This window comes from Carassius auratus, chromosome 28 (assembly GCF_003368295.1).
Source record: "Carassius auratus strain Wakin chromosome 28, ASM336829v1, whole genome shotgun sequence".
Taxonomy (NCBI): domain Eukaryota; kingdom Metazoa; phylum Chordata; class Actinopteri; order Cypriniformes; family Cyprinidae; genus Carassius; species Carassius auratus.
In genome coordinates, this window is record NC_039270.1 from 8,621,511 (window position 1) to 8,642,287 (window position 20,777).

Sequence of the window (20,777 nt, forward strand, 5' to 3'; positions counted from 1 at the left end):
TGTCCTGTATTGTTCATCCAGCCAAGTGCTACACCGAACATTGGCTCACTGACCGTTTTCCTTCCACGATAATCTTCATTTAATATTTCATTTAATTCTCCTGACTGCTTGATATACGTACAATATCTACAGTATGGTATGATATATTGTTATATTGTATTACTCTTCCACTCTTATACTATAGTGCTTTGTGTGAAATGAATTTGTTATTCAGCAAAATAAGGCCCCGTCCACACGGAGACGCGTTTCTGTGAATACGCACAAATTGTTTATCGGATAGGCGTTTCGTCCACACTGATCCGGCGTTTTCATCAGGTGAAACCGCTATTTTTTGAAACCGGGTCCCAGAGTGGATAAATTTGATAACGCTGTCTTTGCGTTTTCGTCTGGACGGCTAATGCGTATATTTTCAGAAATTATTACGTCATCAGCCCACGTCTCCCCCCTAGTTAGACACTTCTACGTCACGTAACAGCAACAAAAACATGAACAAATACGGAGCGATTGTCTTTTTATTAACTGACATTAACAAAGATTAATAAATGTATTGCAGTGTATCTCTGTGGCAGAATTACAGCGCCACATACTGGTCTGGCATGTATACTACATCATTTTGCGGTTTCGTGTGGATGCGGATATTTCTTGAGACAAGGAAAAAAATGATCGGATTAGGGTAAGCTCCTTTTCCGTGTGGACGGGGCCTCAGACTATTAAACATTGTGTATCATTGTGAACCTGGTCAGTCCAATTCTTGGATTAATCATTAAAGGATGGTTCTCTCCAAAATTGATATTCTGTCAATATTTACTCATTTCATTGCAGTCATATTTGACTTACTTTGATGGAGCACACAAGATGATATTTTGAAGAACACTGGTGCCCATTGACTTCCACTGTATGGTAGGGGTGTGACGCTTAGTATATAACTGTGAGACCGGCGGTTATAGTTGAACACCGTCATTAGAACTCTATAACCGCCAAAACCGTGTCATTAAAATATTTTTTACAAACATTTTTTAGATAGGATCATAAGATGCGCAATATATCGGGAGACATGGTTTTTACCACTTAATGAAGTTTTGTAAATCGTCAGACATGATATTTACCACTTCATAAAATTTTGCTTTGTAGAAAACCTTTCTTAAAAACGAATTTCGTTTTGTACAAATTTTGTCTTAATTTTAATAAATGTTTCATCAACCAATTGCATGTATTTTAATAAATAAAAAGCAAATAGCAGACAATGATAACCGACATGGAAGCACCAGCGCGCCGCGTTCACTTGCACTGCACTAGAGCTCATCTCATCGTAAATGAAACTCAGCGTAGGCCTATGCCTCATACATTAGCATTAAATATCTTTGCTGCATCCTTTCTAGAACAGACAATGGCATTTTTTTTGCGACTCGCATCAGCAAAGCATTGCATGGCCATAGACCGCAAAACAATCAGTGGATGGCGGGCGGATGCGGCTTTGAAATTTGCTCAAAAAACGTTGGCTCGGATGATGAGTTTTGTGACCGATCTCCTTAATAAATGGAGGAGTGAAATCTCTGCCCCTTTACCGATCAGAGCGCGCGCTGACACGGAGTTAACCCGCTATCTCCAAGAACAACCAATTGACTCTACGGTAGATCCACTAACCCCCCCCCCCCCACCCCACCCCCCGACGGTTATGTTATGAACCGTCACATTTGACTCACGTCATAACCGTCATCACCAATTCTGAAACCGGCACACCCCTACTGTATGGACATAAAAACTTCTATAAGGAGACAATAAAGTATATTGTATTGTACCGCAACATAGTCTTAGTTCGTGTTAAAAAGATGGCAAGGATTGTATTTAAAGATTCATTCTTGGTGTTCCACTAAAGAAGGTCCTGCAGGCTTGAAATGAGATAAGGGTGATTAAATGAGGGGGTGAACTACTCCTTTAAGGCAGCGGGGTAAAACTGTATTCTTGTCCATTAGATTTGTACTGGCTATTAGAGGTTTGCTCTTATTTCATACTGATGTGTGTGTGTGTGTGTGTGTTTGCACAGCCGTCCTGATCCCCCCCTCCCCCCAAAAAAAAAGTACCCCACGCTTGTGCTCTACAGTTTAATGGGCTTAAGATAAAATCTAGTGTCTTTGTCTTGAATGACTTAAGCTGCAATTACTGATGGAGCTGGAGGGAGACTCGAGCTGGTCTCATGATCTCATGGCAGTCCAGATGGATAGTCTTGGTAACCCGCATTGGAGTTATTCTCCAGTTGAAACATTTCAGGGATTTTTCCTGCCCCCATTTTTTTGTTGTTGTTGGTCAGAATGAGTTCCTGGAAGTGGAATCTACATTTCCACCCTAATGATGGCAATCACTGCCAAGCAACTGTTTCCGTCCCACTGACTGAACAATGACCTTTGACCTCCCCAGCCATCGTAACCAGTGCAATCACATTAATCACCAGCATTCTGAGGGGTTTAAATTGCATACAGGTAAACATGCACACACACATACTCTTACTGCTTATTAGCCTCCCCTAATAAATAAGGGACGTGACCTTTTGCCAACTTTGGTACAATCTGTTAAACCTGCATTTTTTCTAGTTAAAGCATAACTGTGGCTTGTATTATATGTGAATTCTAGGCTTCCTGTTTCAGATTATTTGCATTAAATGTTTTCTTAGTCAGTGGATGGATGGAGGAGACAATGGATTAAATAAATAGTGCATCGAATGGATAAATTCTAGAATTAATAGATAATAGATCAGATGTGTGAGTGAGTGTATTGGTGTACTGATGGGATAAATGGATGATTGAGTGGATAGATTGTTGAATAAAAGAGTGAGCAGATGCACTGAAGAGTGAGTGAGTGAGTGAATACACTGCTGTTAAAAAAGTTGGGGTCAGTAAGTTTGTGTTTTTATTTAAATTAAAAAAAAAATTATTTTATTTTTTTTCATTTATTGCCAGAATGCATTGGAAGTGTCAAAAGTGACAGCAAATGTATGACATTTATAATATTGCAAAATATTATATTGTTATATAATATATAGTTCTCACATTATCACATTTTGCACAAACATACTAAGCAGCACAACTGTTTTCAACATAGATAATAATAATAATAATAATAATAATAATAATAATAATAAATGTTTCGCAGGAACCAAACAGATAAAGGAGTGGAAGGAAGAACAAATAGATACATGAGAATAAATTGGTGAATTTAAACTAATTTCTTTATTGCAACATTTTATCTAAGAGCTGTTTTTTTACGACTTAAATGGTTAAATGACTGGGTCGGTGATTTAAAAAAATGAATGTTGATTGTTGTGTTGCATTGAAAATTATTACTTTGACTGGGACATATGACAGTAAAGAGTGGACGGAGTGTGAAAGCTAGAAAATATGCACTGGTTTTTACACTCCGTGTGTTAATAAGCTGGTCTGACTAAGTGTGTTTGTGTGTGTGCATCTGACACTCTCATATTCAAATGAGTCCTTACATCTTTTGGGCTGTTCTGATTGGCTGACGTTTGGGTCTTGAGCCTCTCAGTTCAGTAACTTAAAATGAGCTTTGTATCTGTCCACAAATGGATATCACGAGGAGTTCCCAAATAATTCCTATTACAGATGGAGAAGGGAGCATTCATTCATATGTGTGTTAGTATCTCATATAGTGAGACTCCACCTCCGATGCTTTAAGCGGCACATTGTCATGACCACCCCATCTCTGAATGAGTGACGTGTCTCCCTGGGCTCACTGTTGTCCTCGTCACTCTCTCTCATTCTTCTCACTCTCTCGCTCTTCTTGTGGCACCTCTCCTCTGGAGGCTGGAAATAGTGTGTAAGCAGCCAGAGACGTGGGATATCATTGGAAGCGTGACACCTTCTCGTTTCCTGTCTCAGGTGGCACTGTGACTTCCACATGTGCCATGATCTACGTTTCTTTGTTTTGTTTGTTTGTCTCTCCATCCCTGTTCCAACCTTCTCTTTTGCTCCTCCTACCCCCCCCCCCCCACCACCTCCTCCAAAATCTCTCCTTTCACCTCTTCTCTCATCTTGAGTATCAGTTTCTCAAGATCACTGGAGTAGATGCTTCAGATCAGCAGCAGTTTGCTTGAAACCCAGAGAACATGTGGAGTTGGATTTGATCTGGTTGTGAGGAGGGACGAGGCGAGATCTGTTTTTGGATGAAAGCGGTGAGGACTTTGCCAATCTTCTTGTCTCTGATTGTCACTTACACTTGTTCTCGTTGGTTCGGATGGACTTGTTTTGTCAAGCATCACTGTTTCTATTGCTCATTCTTAGGGTTGGTGGTTTGAACGACTCCAAAAGTTTTCAACTTTGGCGCGTAACTCATCCCGTGTTGTTTGTGAGACGGTCGTGAATGATTCCTCAACTTGTGTGGCTGGGTGTGTGCCAATATTTAGCTTTGTTACATGTAGTTTTCACCTGGAAGATGCTGAAATGGACTAAAATATTCCATTGATATTTTATGGATTGACCTAATATATTTGCTTGAAGCACCAGTGCGTTTTTAAATGAATATTTCAGTTATTTATCTACACATTTATGTTCACAGTTCTCTGATGTGAGTTAATAGTCATATTACAGTACATGCAGGTAAACAATTTTATTTTTTAAATAAGTGTTTTATTTTTAGATTTTCGACTAAATTGTATTTATTGTGCTTTTTAATTATTATTATATTTTGTAAGTTTCATCAGCTCACATACTCCTTGCAGTTCCTCCATGAAACTCTATGGCTTTGCATAATAATATAACCCCAGTAACTAGTAACTTGGACACCACTCACAATTTTTTCGAAAAATGTTAAATTGTGATCCATGCTGGCTATTTTTGAAACACAGACAAAAAAGAAAAAGCAATCGAATTTCAGTGTTTCACACAAATTAGCCCTCGTCTAGCGATCCCAATGCTCCTAGTAGTAATTAAACATCTAAAATGATCTTTATTTGTACGAGGAGTACCTTTTTCTCTGCTTGTTTCTCGCACCACCGCTGACTGAATCACACTCATAAAGATGCGATTCTGATTCATACACATACGGTATACACAGAATTGCAGTATTTATGTAGACTAGTTATTTCATATGTGTACATTTGTGGAACTGTTGGGTTAAAACATCAGCTGTGTAACATTATATCAGATCCGTGCAGTAGGACTTACAGTACTATAGGCTGTCTGTCTCTATCATGTTAATCAAACAATAAAAGAAAAGATAAAAATAACTCATTATGACTCATTTTGCCAACACAGGTCACAATTATAGTTTCCTTTGGCAATCTTTTGCTAAGTAACTAGAATTTGCATACAGATGATGATATACATAGAATGGACATAGATCAAATAGAAAACGGAACTAATCATGGCAACCGTTGACACGGTCTAAGATGCTTTGATCTCCAGTGCAAAGCTTTACATATCTTAACCGCATCATTAGAGGATGCCTGTTGTTGTCGAGTGCTGTTTGCTCCCTGGTGCCACCTTATCACCAGAGACATGAATGAGCCGTCACTCTTCGTTAAAATAGAATCACAGTGTACAAATCATGACGGATGAGTTCTGACGGCTGTTGGGTGCGTGGACCGACCAGCTGTTGTGTATTGTGACCGAACCAACACAAAAAGCATCCACACAAGCAAGTGTGAGAGAGAGGTTTGAATGTGCTGTTAAAATGCTTGGCATTCAGGAGGGCATCAAAGCTCTTGCTATTTAATAGCATTCTGAGAAAATGACTTCTTATGTAATTATCACGGCTAATAATTATGATTTAAGAAACAAATAATTGTGTGTCCGATGTTTATGCTGATTATTGCTTATGAAGAAGGAATTTTTTTGTGGTGATTGTTTTAGCTTGTGCTGACTTCCTCCGGTGTTGTTTCCTGGATATGCTGAATATAGCGAACTGGATATTCTTATGCATTAATATCACAAGAAAGATTTGTGAATGGGCAGGTTTTCTGCAGAAGGAGGAGGTAGACTGCCTCAAAATGCAGCCCAAGAGAAACTGTCATTCAGAGTTTAGTTCTCACAGCTCTAAAATAACAATCTGGATCTGAACCCAGTATCCTGCAAATCATGCTTCTGTGTTTTTGAGACCTGGAGTGAAACATGTTTTTACCTCTTTTTGGGATTAAATAATAGCAACTTCATTTTGAAATGTAATAATTGAAAGCGCCTTCTTGGCAAAAATGCTTACCTGTTCTTAGTTCCTAAATAAAATAATCAATATATAATAATCAATATGAACTTAAATATAAAATCATACTAAGAATATAATTTAACAAGTTAAATAATATAATATTATATAATAAACATTCAGTTTTTGCATTTATCAGTGGATTATTAATTCCTTCATTAATAGAAATAAATGTTAGTTTTAACATGACAGTACACATTTATTTTGTATATTTCAAAGTGATATAAATACGTTACCAAGGAAAACACATTTTGTGAGAATTTATTTTAAATCTAAATTCAATTCAAGTTTATTTGTATGGTGCTTTTTACAATACAACTCATTGCAAAGTTACAAAAAATTTAGTTTCTACAAAATTTAGTAGGAGCTTATCAATGGTGACTGTCAGTTTATGTGCATATGACAGAAATTTTCTGACAACTTAATACAAGACGTAGTCAGCCAGATGATAAACACTATTAACATGAATTATTATATGATGCAGTCACACTAGTAGCAATATTTGGTAGTTATGTTTGTTGTATCAGGGTTAGCATCATATGAGGTCGATACCTCTGATGAATTAATACTTTTAATTAATACCTTAGTTCGTGTCAACCTGGACTTCTAAATGTAAACAAAATTGTGCAATTGCACTTATTGAACATGAATTCAATATGTTTTTCGCCAGAGGAGTCTAAATTCTCTCTGCAAAAATCTCAGCATAGAATCCTCTGTCTACACTGGGATCATCTAAAGGTGTCTTCCTGTAAATGAGTATTGGGTTTCCTGTTTCAGCAAGTGTCCTGGCAGTTCAACAGCGTGAGTAGGATTGGAGAAGCGCTGTCATTATATTAAGTAACAGATCGCTGAAGATCTGTCATCTTTTCAGCTGTCCATGTGGGAGGCTGTCTGGTAATCGTAGGGATATCTTTAAAATACAACGCTTGTCACTTTCCAGAGCTGCCACAAAATCTTTCACACCTTCTGTGACGTGAGTTATCGCTTTTTATTTGCCAAGACTTCCTCTACCTACTCAGTCTGGAATAGACCGGAAACGGTTTCTTATATGAGGGTTAATACTAGAATATTTGGCTGCATCTTAATTTAAACAATTGTCGTATGTGCTCTTGTTATTATTTTATACAAATCCAACAGATGGCCCAGGACCATTGCAATTAAACGAGGAAACACTGTTTTACTTCCTTACACATTTTTTATTTCCTTATAAATGTATTTTGCACTCAAGTCTAAATGTATCTTCTCCAGTTTTTGTCTGAAGCATTCTGACTAGTACTTTTCTTCTTTTTTAAAAAAACAAGAAATGCCCAAAGGAATATTTGCACTGGAATGAGGGACTCCGAATGTTTTTCTCTTTTGCTTAAAAATTCTTGGACTATAAAATCCATCTGGAAGTGTTAAGTGTGCAATTATGTAGATATGTCAAATCGTTTTTGATTAGTTGATGATTATGTCATAATTATGATTGTGTAATATGTGTGGCAGGCCCAGAAGATAGATTTTTCACATTTTTAAAGGAATATTTGAGGTTATTTAAAATGTAGAGAGATAAAATAAACGTTTGCAGTCATTTACTGACTGTCCTGTCATTTAAAACCATTCTTTCTTCTGTGAAAAAAAATAAATAAATGTTTTAAAGGGATAGTTCACCCAAAAAATGTGTCGTCATTTACTCTTCTCATGTTGTTCCAGTTTCTTTCTATGTTGAACATAGAAGATATTTTGAAGAATGCTTGTAATTGAACAATTGATGGTCCTCATTGTGTTCCACAGATTAAAGAAAGTTATACAGGTTTGGAACAACATGAAGAGTCAGTGATGACCAACAAGCTCTATCAACAGGTGTTGTGCTGTGGATAACCACATAAATGATTGCAAAACATGTTAGACAAGTATGTACTGTAACAATGCACTCTAAAACCAAGAATCCAGAAAAATAAAATTGTATTAAAAAGTAATTTGGTATGCTTAAATAAGGATTTCTCCCCTCCAGTGGAAGTAGGGTTGACTCTTCTCTTGTTTTTTATTTACATTTAAGTGTTCCCCACTGTCCAGACTCACACTTAATTGAGCAAGATAGTTTCACAGAAGATGCCAGAATCCAGAGCGTCACTGTTCCCATAATGTGCATGCTTTATTTTAGAGTATGTGGGAAGTCTGTCTTTGTCTCTGTACCACAGGTCGCCGTTTCAGTGTTCTCGCAGGGTTTCTGTCACAGGAAGTCAGTAGGAAGTGTTGTAGTTGTGTCATGTAGGTTAAGGAGTCAGTACTCTGGAAGCTTCTTTAATTCTCAGAAAAAAAGAGCAGTAGCATTTGTCGGTTGTCTTTACATTTGTCATGTCTCATTTTTTTCCTTAATGTGTTTGCAGTTCTTTGAAGCGACTTTAAATCAAAGCTATGAGACGTGGTGGAGTATGAAACCTCATTTTAACCACATCAACACATCTACATTTAAAACCCACTGCATTGATTTGATGTTGTATTTTGTGTTGCATCTGCGTGGCAGCTGTAAATTTTCTAACAATAGACAACATTCCCTGAATTTAAAGTTGGTCTTTGTACATGCTCTATTTCTCAATAGACTGACTGACCCAGACCCGCTTTCCTTTTTTACACAATTGTTAGCAGTATGATAAAAGCTTTGTATTCACTTATCAGCAATGTTTTGAAAAAAGAAAGTGTGGCATACAAGTGTTCTTGAAGAAATGTCAAATGTTTCTGAGTGTAGAGGTTTATATCGATTGTTGTTTCTCTCTCCTTAAACAACTCAAATGTACTTGCACATAAATTAATCAGTTGATACAAAGCATGTTCTTATATATACACTGTATATATCATCTACACTGTACTTATTTTTGATGTAAGTACATATAGTAGTTAAGACCACCTAATATAAAGTGGGACTGAAATAATAAATAAAATCCTGTTCTAGAGCCAGTTGTTGTCAGGGATGGAATATCTGATTGGAGTAGAGGCCATAAAAGCGAGTGTTTTGGGGTTACGGTGAAACGTGACCTGCTTGGACCAAACACCCTCACCCCCAATAGAATATGCTTACGGCACCCCATCTCTCTGTGCCGTAAGGGTCAGAGAGGCATGACCCCGGCCCCTTTGGTTTAAACAGTTCTGTGCCTGTGACCAACACCAGCGTAACCTGACCCCAGCCTTGCACACTTCATAAGCGCTACCATCTGTTTTTCTGCTTCGCTCCTGCCTGTCACTTTTGTTCTCTTCTCTGTTTGTTTGGGGTCATCCTGACTCTCTCTTATCTTGGGTACCGAAGATGTTAATGACGTTACAGTCTGTGCATGCACTCTAGTGGAAAAGGGGGACCTTTTCTTTCGGAAACCAGAGGTTGGCTTTCCTCAAAGTCACTTCTGGCTTGGCCGGGATTCTTGACCTGGATATGCTCTGGACCAGTAAGCCTAGCCCTTTCCTAAACTCTCGTTTAATGTTTTTTCATTCTCGGCTTGTGCAGGCCTTGCATGTGTGCTTGCGACATATGCCCTTCCAACATTTTTAACTGCACTGAGCCGGGAACACAGAACGATGGGTTTAGTGGTTTCTTGCTGCTCTCGCTCCCTCCCTCCCTCTCTTTGTGGTGTTTGGACTCCGACTCTTCAGACTCCTCATGGTTCCTGTTAAAGCTCGAGCCAGCGGTTTCTCTGAAGCTCAGCAGAGCAACCAAACCGCCGTCAGAGTCCTCTCCTCCCCATTCACTGACAGCCACAAACTGTTCTGAAGGAGAAAAGAAGCAGGGTGCTCATTTTCCGCCGAGTCCTTGCGACTGCAAGGGCCCTTAAATCGCACAGATTAGACTTTCCCATCCCACCGTTCTCCTGTGGATTGGGACCCCAGCTGTAAGCAAGAAAAACCACTGGTTTGGATTATGGATTTTGCTTCGACGGTCAGGAAGGCGTGTGCCGGGACTAGGGCCAGATGCACGTGGCAAAGGAGGAAGCGATCGCGTCCGTACGACCGCACTGGACGAGCCGGCCTAGGGTCGAAAAGACCGAGTAGGACCTCTTCGCTTTTCAGGCAATGGATGTCTCACTTCTGCTGTACGTCTCGGGCCTGTACGTCCAGTCTGAGCCTGTCTGATCAGTCCCTGCTGCAGTCAGGATGCTGCACCAGTCCCAGAGGTGCACAGGGTGTCGTTGGAGATGGAAGAGATGGACAGAGAGAGGTGTATGGAGAGGAGGTTTGGGTGGGAGAAGTTGAGGATGACGAGGAAGGTGAGGATGAGAACGAGGAAGAAGAACAACAAGATGTTGATGAAGAAGAAGAAGAAGAAGAAGAGGAGGAGGAGGAGGACAGTAAAGAAGAGAAAGGTGAGGTGGAGATGGAGATAGGGTTGTCTTGAAAGAAAGATGATTCTGGCGTTTCAGGAGGACGACTGGAATGTCAAATGCTTTTTACTCTGTCTGGCAATAACACACATGTCGACTCTTTAGCTTTGATGCATGGGAACACGATGCCCCCGCGTGGGCCGGGTGTCAATTAGGATGATGGAGATGGACTGGAGACCCGCCTGGGGTGTAATCTGTCTCGATTAGAGGAGATCTGGAGTAGATGAGATGTATGCATGACCAGGTGTGAATGGTGTGAGCTGGTGAAAAGGAAGCGAGAGTGATGATTGATGGAGGCCACTGTGGCCTTCAGATGGCAGTCATCATCAGTACCGCTTACCTTGTTGTGGTCCCATGGGTTTTGTTCATACTGCAGGGCAAATACAGTTTTTTCAGAACAACTTTAGCCTTTTTTCAGTCCAGGCTACAGTGCTTTTGCCAGCACTTCCATGTTGGTTATACATGGTTTTACGTGAGGGTAGGAAACAAATCTAAGTGTATTAGGAAAGGGGAAAGGGTGGACGCTTTATCATCAATTCTTATCATATTCGGTTTTCCTTTTATGTTTGTCTTCCATTTTCTGTAGCGCAAACCCTAGAGCATATCCAATAGCAATGACAAGGAATGGGAGAACTGATAAAATGTCAGTTCACCTAAATTCAACCTGAATGCAGTGCAAATCACTTTTTTTAAGGTCATCATTCACACTTGTGTCAAAATGTTGGTAGCTGAACTGTTTTGGTCACCATTGAAGAAGAAGAAACCCCCCCCCCCCCCGACATTTTTATAGAAGAAATTGTTCCTCTATTAAGTTAAAACCGAGTAAAAATAACCTTGTTAAAAAATTCATTGTCTGAAAACAAGTCTTAATATCTTATCCTGTTGCTCAAGTAAATTGATCTTGCTTTAAAGACTGTTAGATTTTTTTATATTTTTGGAAAATGAGTCAAGAGACTTAAACTCTACTGTAATTAAGAAGTCATTTTTTTCAGTGCATAATGTTTATTGCTGTTGTCACTGCGGGTACATTTAATGACAGCATATTACAAGAAAATAATTATGTTGGATTGTTCAATTTGAATTATTTAAATGTAAAACTTTTTTTTATTTTGTTTTATTAAGTCTTCTGATAATCTTTCCTATTTCTGAACATGAGAAACTTTCTCATGTTCAGAATTAGGAAAAACAAAAATGGTTTGAGTCTTCTAGGCAAAGAGAGTGGAGTTTTGCAGGCTATTTGAACAAGGTCATGGTTACATTTTAGAATTTTTCAGTTGTGTGGTTTTTCAGTTGTGTGGTTTTCATGCTTCAGCCTGCACTAAAACTGTTTATTAATAAAATGTTTATTGTTAGCATCAAATGTGGCTTAGGAAGGTAAAGGAGCTAGAAAATGTGCTTTTATAGGTACTTTAATACAAAGGAAATCTGTTTAATCTCAGAGTCATGGTAGTACAAGGTTCTCTGTAGACCAGTGTGGCTTAGCCGTCTCAACCAGCCAATTCAGTTCTGGAAAGCAGACTCTAGTGTTTCCACTCATTTGACACTGCATTTTCATGCTTAAAATGTCTCACAATGACAGACCAGCTTTTTCTCTGGCCTATTTTTTTATCCTAGAATTTGTTTGCAAGGCCCTTTGTTGTTCTTTTTTTTTTTCTCCGCGTGCCTTCTATTTCTAAACTGCCAGCACAGCCGGTCCGCAGCTTGGTGCTTGGATTGTTAGTTGTGCCGCCCAGTTCAGACAGCCACCCTGTCATCGTGCAGCCGGCTTCTCCTCACTGTGAGCCTCGGAGCTTGGCTTGGTTAACTCAAACCAGCTTTGGGATGTTATTTTCGGACATGGATTTATTTTATTTTTTTTGAGTGGCATTGCTTGCCGGCAGATGTAATTCAGCCCATCCGATTGTGCTTGGTGTCTGTCTGTCTGTCTGTCTGTCACTCTGTCTATCTGTCTATCGCTCTGTCTGTCTATCTATCTATCTGTCTCTGTCTGTCTATCTGTCTGTCTATCGCTCTGTCTGTCTATCTATCTATCGCTCTGTCTGTCTGTCGCTCTGTCTGTCTGTCTATTGCTCTGTCTGTCTATCTATCTATCTATCTGTCTATCTGTCTGTCTGTCTATCTGTCTCTGTCTCTCTATCTGTCTATCTGTCTGTCTGTCGCTCTGTCTGTCTGTCTGTCTATTGCTCTGTCTGTCTATCTGTCTATGTGTATCTGTCTTTCTGTCTATCTGTTTATTTCTCTGTCTGTCTATCTGTCTCTGTCTGTCTATCTGTCTGTCTATCTGTCTGTCTATCTGTCTGTCTATCTGTCTGTCTATCTATCTATCTATCTATCTATCTATCTATCTATCTATCTATCTATCTATCTATCTATCTATCGCTCTGTCTGTCTGTCTGTCTGTCTGTCTATCTATCGCTCTGTCTGTCGCTCTGTCTGTCTGTTGGTCACTCTGTCTGTCTGTCTGTCTGTCTGTCTGTCTGTCTGTCTATCTATCGCTCTGTCTGTCGCTCTGTCTGTCTGTTGGTCACTCTGTCTGTCTGTCTGTCTGTCTGTTGGTCACTCTGTCTGTCTGTCTGTCTGTCTTTTGCTCTGTCTGTCTGTCTGTCTGTCTGTCTGTCTTTTGCTCTGTCTGTCTGTCTGTCTGTCTGTCTATTGCTCTGTCTGTCTATCTATCTATCGATCTATCTATCTATCTATCTATCTATCTATCTATCTATCTATCTATCTATCTATCTATCTATCTATCTATCTATCTATCTATCTATCTATCAATCAATCAATCTGTCTATCTGTCTGTCTATCGCTCTGTCTGTCTGTCTGTCTGTCTGTCTGTCGTTCTATCATCCTATCTATTGTTTTAACATTCCAACATTCTAACATTCTATCATTCTATCATTCTTGCTGTCTTTTTGTTTGTCTTTCATTCTATCTGTTCTTCTATCTGTCTGTTGTTATATCTGTTGTTTTACAATATCTATCTATAGAAATACTTAGAATAGCTTAGCTCTTTATAACACCCTAGCATCACAGCAGCAGCTTTTGCCTGGGTATGCACCATATTTTAATTAAGTAAATAAACAGAAAAAACCTATAAAAGAGCTTCAGTACTATCACAGTAGGCCAACTGTTAGCTGCCCCAAGTGTAGGAAACCCTGTGTCCGAGGCAATGGAATGAAATGTGAATTATTAGATTAAATGCACCCTGCCTTGCTAACTGCAACCCTGCTATTATCAACGATTCTATTTTTCCCCCCGTATTTCCTGAGTGTTACATTCTCTGCTATGCTAGCAGCTTTTTGCATGTGTGGTTTTGTTAACGACTGTGTGGCATTACTTGCCTTTTATACGCCAGTGATTTCTCCTCTGATTTTAAAAGCCCAGCAGTGCATAGCAAGAGCTGTATGTCAAACCTTTGACACTGGACCAATCAGCATTTTCATTCCTATAACTGATGCAGCGCAAGAGGCAGCGGCATGACGAATGACAAGGTTTAAACCCCTGCAGTGCTGATATTTTTGCTCTCGTGAAAGCACAAACATCATGTTTTCCCATGGGACCGTCCTCCCCCAGGGGGGTCCGAAACAGGAAGCGGAGCTGAAGTTGTTGCTATGTTGTGGAGTTAAAGAGTGGAACTTTATCCAGCTCCCATGGGAGCATTACAGATGAGACGTACGACTTAAACATCTGAGGTTTGTGGTGACGTCACTGGTTTTGTCATTATGCTATTCACTGTGCTGTAGGGCACTTTGCTGTATATATAGGTTGCTAGGGCTGTTGATTGATTAAATAATGTAATCAAATGAATTGCATAATGTGCTTATTAATTAAATTAAATTAAAATAATCTCATGTATGAATATTTATTATAAACGCTATCGTTAATTTGATTTAATTAATTGGTAAATATTAAAGTATTATTATTTATAATATATTTATAATATTAACATTATTACTTACTATTTCCAATATTAGTATTTTTGTCACAGAACAGCATTCATGAACAATCTTTATCATTTTTGTGATTATTTAGCTGTTCTGAATGAACTTGGTGGTGTGGAAGGCAGTTATCAGACTAGGAGATGATCCCTATCTGATCTCAGCCATAACAAAACTGTTGGTCATAAATCACCTTGTGTTTATCCTTTTTTTAACCGTTTTCTTCTCTCTCACCCCTGTGGCCTGTCTGATTATCAGATGACTCATCATCACTCATAGAAGTGCATTAATGCGCTCTTTTAGCTTCGAGATTGTCATGCATGAGTATGCATGTATGATTGTTTATGCTTGAGCCTTAAGATACGTGTGGTCCACAAATATGTGGATGTTTTTGAATATTTTCTTTTGCTTGTATCCTCAAGCTTACCTTCAAACCACCATTGCTGGCATGTTTGCCAATCATCAGTTCAGAAAAGTAGTTTTTTTTTCTTTTTTCCTTCTTTTTTTTTTTACCATGAGCCAGAGAAGAGGCATAGCTTTTTCTGAAACAGATGACATTGTGGGGAAAAAAAGAATAAAAAGAGAGCACAGAAAAAACAAACCTTGCAGACGTTCTGCTTGTAATGAACAGATCTTTCCACCGTTGTGCTATTTCAGCTCCCGCTGGTGTCATTAGTGGGTTTCTGAACTTTATTATACACTGTCACAAGTGACATACATCCCGCCGGAGGTACAGCGAAAAACAGAGACTGATGGAGGAAAAGGTTTAGGAAGAATGCTTGGTTGGAGGATGAATGAAGGAGACAGATGCTTCAGCACAATCTTCAGAAAATCCATAGTTGCCATGACAACATTTTTGTGTTGCAACTGCAAATAATAATAATAATAATAATACTGAAAAAAAAAAGTGATTGCCAGAGAATACATTGAATGTGTTCAACAAAAATAATTCCCACGTGTTAATACAGAGACACAAAATTCAAAACAGGAAACCTATTTGTAGTCTTGGTTATATTGTCTGGAAAACGTATTGTTCTTTGCACAGCTTTAAATAGTGGCTGCATAGAAGCAAAACTTGCACACATAAAAAACACGTCTATTAATGTGGCAAGTTCTTGTTTTGAATGCTTCACTTTTACAAAACCTGTATGATTTTTTCCTTATTGGTATCTAACAAATAATACATTTTCATTAGAGTCATTAGCTTTACTTTAGTTGACTGTAAGCTCTATACATACAGCACCTAAATATTGTATAGCATCATTTTGAAATAAATTGAAACTCAGAAAACTTTTATTGATTTTTTTAAATTAGCTTTTTTATACACGCTTAAAAATAAAAGTTCTTTAATGGCATCAATGGTTCCATGAACCAACCTTTAACATCCAAATGAAGAAAAGGTTTAGATTTTTTAAATGTTCTTCAAAATGGTTTTTTCAAGGACTCTTTACTCTAAAAGGTTCTTTGGGGAACCAAAAATGCTTCTTCTATGGCATCACTGCAAAAACACCCTTTTGGAGCCTTTATTTATTTAAAAGCATTTTAGCAGGTTTCGTTTTGTTTCAATTCAAACTTTAAAATGAAATGTTGTAAACTATGATTGGTCAGCTCTTGAGGTGTTAAGGCACAGCCATAGGTGATGGCTGCCAAGCTAGTTAGCATAATAGCTGTAGCATGTTATTATCCGTTTGTATTTGTAAAATAGCCCGTGTACTGTATATGCCCAAAAGTGCATATTGATATGCTCCTATGATGTCCAGAAATTCTCCTTTTAAGCTCATTTAAGGGTTTGAGACTGACAGCCGTTGACATGCTTTGACTGAATTAGCATATTTAGCTACAGCATCTACTGATCCTTGTTCAGAACTCATGATATGTGTTATACCAAGAATTTATTCTTTTTTTCTTTCAAACAGTTTGTAAAGTTACTTTTCAGGGCAACTTATAAAATCTTACTGTAGCTGCTGTGCAGAGCCGCTGCTGCCTGAGGCTTTGGTTGATCTGAGAGATATTTCAAGTCTCTGAGGACAGGTTTGACAGTAAGATGAGTCTGTGCCTTAGAGGTGTAGCAACTCGCCCCGTATTTCTGGGAAAGGCTCAGTTTGTTTTGCACTCGCTTCTCTTCAGCTCTGTTCTGATGGGGAAAGGTGAAAGGCATGAAATAAAAAAACTAATCCTGAAAAAGCTCTCTTCACTGTGGATTTAGCCACCGTGGCACACCTCTTCTTTTGAAGTCTCTTTGACTGTGTATATGAATGCACAGGCTCAGACGCTTCATCGGTGAAACACTAAACACGCAGACATCCTATTGATAGGGATTGTGAGGTGGTTTAGTGTTTTACCGTTTGGGTCTTTTGAGGTCTTGGGCTGGTCTCACTGCTAATTCCCAACAGCGAGCATGGCTGGTTTACATGTCCTTATCTGCAGTGTCACTTGGTTTTTAAGGAAGTATGATGGGGTTGTTTGACAGTGAGCAGAACTGAAAGGCTGAAATGGCCAAATTTCATTCCAATGGTGCTGCTTGAGGCTGAAATTGAAAAAGGCACCACATAAAGTCTTGATGTGGTAGCGACGGCCAAGTTGTACTTTTATGCATTAGTCAATGTGGCATTGCAAGGATCGTAAAAATCCCTTTGTTGTCCCAGAAGCCTAGAAGTTTCTCTGAATGCCAAAATCGCTTCGTTTTACCGTTTTTCGAAATCCTACCAAAATGACTGTCCGTGAATGATTTGGGAAATGGCGAATATGCGATTACACCTACTAATTCTAATTTCAGCTAGGTAAAACAAATATGTATAAATCCATTCATAATGTTTTGTAATATTCTGAATTCAACACTGATTATAATCAGTTGTTTTTCTTTATCAGCAAATCAGCATATCGGGAATGATTGAGACTGAAAACTGGAGAAATTATGCTGAAAATGCAGCTTTGCAATCAGAGGAAGAAATTGCATTGACTATGTATTCTAATAGGAAATGGTTATTTTAAATTGTAATAATATATCCAGTATTACTGTATTTACAGTAACTTTTTATCTTATAAATGCAGCCTTGGTTGAGGGACCAGTGCTGCTGGGCATAACTAACTAGCAGATGATTATTTTATTAATTAATATAATTTAGTGTATATATATTTTGGTGTGATTATAATTGTGTTTAATCATATTCCTCTTCCCTGCTGTTTTACAAATGTGTGTTATGCAACAGCAGCATTGTTTGGAGGTAATTCTCTGTTGCACACAACATCAGGTGGGTTATACTTTATACACATATACTTTATAAAAAGGCTTTACCTCTCTTGTTCTCTTTTATTCTCTCACAGGGGAAGAAAGTCAGGATCTGGGTCCTCCTCCGTCTGTAGACGAGGCAGCTAACACACTGATGACGCGCCTGGGGTTCCTGCTCGGGGACAAAGTGAACGAAGGGCCTGGTGGAGCACAGTACAGCATGGAGGAACAAGATGACCCTCAGGTTTGACTCACTCCATCCAGTCTCTCTCATTATTCTTTTAAAAGTAATTAAAGTGAGTTTTTGACCTAGTGATGGTGGGAGGTGCTGCTCTACAGCGCAGGGTTTTGTCAGTGGGCGGCTCCCGTCCTCAGAAACACCGATATTCTTGCTCTCTAAATCATGACAGATGTTCCTGGGTTTTGGATGAGCAGCAGCAGTTTGCGCTGGTGTATCCGCGCAGTTCGAGTCTAACTAGGCATGTCTCAGACAGCAGATGCTGAAACCCCTGCCACTAGTCTATTTACAGTCCACATTGATCTTAGCCATGATTCTTCAGTCAACATCTGCTTGTGGGTTTGAGTGCTTCGAAACCTTTCAATCCAACATGTGCTCAATGCAAAATACAGTACAGCAATATCATATTAATGATGTCAGATGAAATTTAATCTAGCGCTCTAAAAATGTTGTTATATTTGTAATTGAATTGATTGCTTGATTATACTGATTATTTGATCTAATTAATTAAATTTGTCAATACATTAAATAAGACAAGTAAAAAACAAAATACAAATAATGGGTCATTTAAAGGATTAGTTCAATTTCACAATAAAAATATCCTGAGAATTTACTCACTCCCATGCCATCCAAGATTTTCATGCCTTTCTTTCTTCAGTCGAAAAGTAATTAAGGTTTTTGAGGAAAACATTCCAGGATAGTGGACTTCAATGGGGATCAGTGGGTTGAAGGTATAAACTGCAGTTTTAATGCTGCTTCAAAGGGTTCTACAGGATCCCAGCAGAGGAAATAAATCTAGCAAGATTATTGGTTTAAAAAAAAAAATAATAATGTACATATAGGACTGCATGATTAATCACATGTGATTTGTCATGTGCATCTCGTCAGTAAAGCCGGTTCTCTGATTAGTAGTAAATCTTCATCACGTGCTTTCAGATGGAGCAGCATTTACTACACAGAGCTGTAGTTCACTGACAAGCTACACAATTACTGTACGAGTTAATAATTCCAGATGAATTGCCTGTGATTATGAACACAGTATTGCATATCTTGTCAGTGAACAATGGCTTTGTGTAGTAAATGCTGCTCCATCTGAAAGCACGTGATGGAGATTTACTACTAATCACAGAATCGGCTTTACTGATGAGATGGCCGTGAAACTCACATGCAATTAATTGTGCAGCCCTACTTACATCATTTTTAACCACAAATGCCTGTCTTGCACTAGCTCGACCTCATGCATTACATAATCACGTTGGAAAGGTCACGTGTGATGTCAGCGGAAGTACTGACCCAGTGTTTACAATATGAACGTGCAAAGAAAGTCAAATCTCCTTTACAAAAAAAAAAAGGTAAAACAACGATGTGGGATGATTTTGAAGTCGTAATCCACCCAATAAATGATTACGTAATGCATGAAGATGCGCATTGCAGAGCTAGTGCAAGATGAGCATTTGTGGTCCTTTGAAGTCGCATTGAAACTGCAGTTTGTACCTTCAGCCCGTTGATCCCCATTGAAGTCCATTATGTTTTCCTCAAAGATCTTACTTTCTTTTGGACTGAAGAAAGACAATATAACATCTTGGATGACATGGGGGTGAGTAAATTATCAGGAATATTTTTATATTCGCGAAGAGAACTAATCCTTTAACATGCAAAATTGACAACCCTAATTAAAACAATTATTTGCTAAAGCTCTTAACATATCCTAACGGTGATTAAGAATGGAAACAGCCTCAATTTGTTTTTAAAATGACATTTTGAGCTCTTGAATGTAGCGCTTGTTGGATTCTGTCTAACTTTCCACTGGTAAGTGTTTCATTCCCTCCTAATTGTTCTGAGTTCAACTCGACCTCATTGATCCGACACATAGTGGAGTCCAGGAATGTATAGCGCATGGCAAGGCAAGGCTCCTGCCGTCCACAGCTGGGCGGAGCGGAGTTATTTTAGAGGCTGGACCCTGCCAAGCAAGTGTGGTCACCGAAAGGCCACAATTTCTGAAACGCCAGTTCAGAGCCAGTCTCACCCACGCACACCGAACCCTCAATTGGACAAAAAGGTGTAGAGCTATTTAGACATATTTGGGAAGTTATTGAGTCTGAGATCTGACTTCAGGCCACTGCTGGTTCGTGGTGAAAAGAAATGTGAAATTAATATTTTTCATGGGTTTTCAGTCGGTTGTAACTTAGCGTTGTGGGTGGTTTTACAGTGAGCCTCAAATCATCAAAAACCGTTTTACACACAAAGAAATGAAGATTTCTGAGTGCACATTTAAAGAAAAACAAGGTTAATTTCACAGTAAAAGAGAAATATTTTGTGATTATTTGTGTATGTTTGACAAGAAAATACTATTTCAGTCTTTCTACTTCACTTTTTCCTGTTGTTTCTTTGTACTGTTACTGATTGTAAAAATTGTTTTGACGCCAGTTTTTTTTCTTTTCTTTTCTTTTCAGTGTTTTTAGTGTTAAACCTGGATTAAACCTTAGTTTTAAAACCAGAACCTTGCTGTGATCTGCAAATTATCATAAAATAGTCCTCTTGGTTTGTAGTTTGGTCTCTTTTGGTTGTGAGACACGTATCATCTAAAACAACTTCTGGACAGAAGTGCTCGACGACTGACTGAAATTCATATCTGTCTGTATGAAGTCATTAATGTGGTCTCCACCGCAGATCCAGATTCAGACATGAACTCGTTTAACCAACTATTCTTTCCATGTCTCTTTTCTATACTCCCTCTTTACTGTGTTTTTTTGCTGCAACTCTTTCATTATCATACTTTTTGTCTATTTATGTTTCTTAGTGTGTCTTTCTCACTC

General features: G+C 38.6%; 1 protein-coding gene across 5 annotated transcripts in view; it reads left to right on the forward strand.

The window, feature by feature from the left end:
* Positions 1-20,777, forward strand: part of LOC113046694 (protein TANC2-like) — a 132,182-nt gene that overhangs the window by 75,572 nt on the left and 35,833 nt on the right. For 3 of the 5 annotated variants that reach the window (XM_026207599.1, XM_026207601.1, XM_026207600.1), the window contains one exon: positions 17,819-17,967. In XM_026207599.1, the coding sequence (XP_026063384.1) occupies positions 17,819-17,967 (149 nt within the window). Of the gene's footprint in view, positions 1-4,054; positions 4,187-9,144; positions 10,542-17,818; positions 17,968-20,777 lie in introns of those variants that run through there. The other 2 variants (XM_026207602.1, XM_026207598.1) reach the window with 2 other exon arrangements.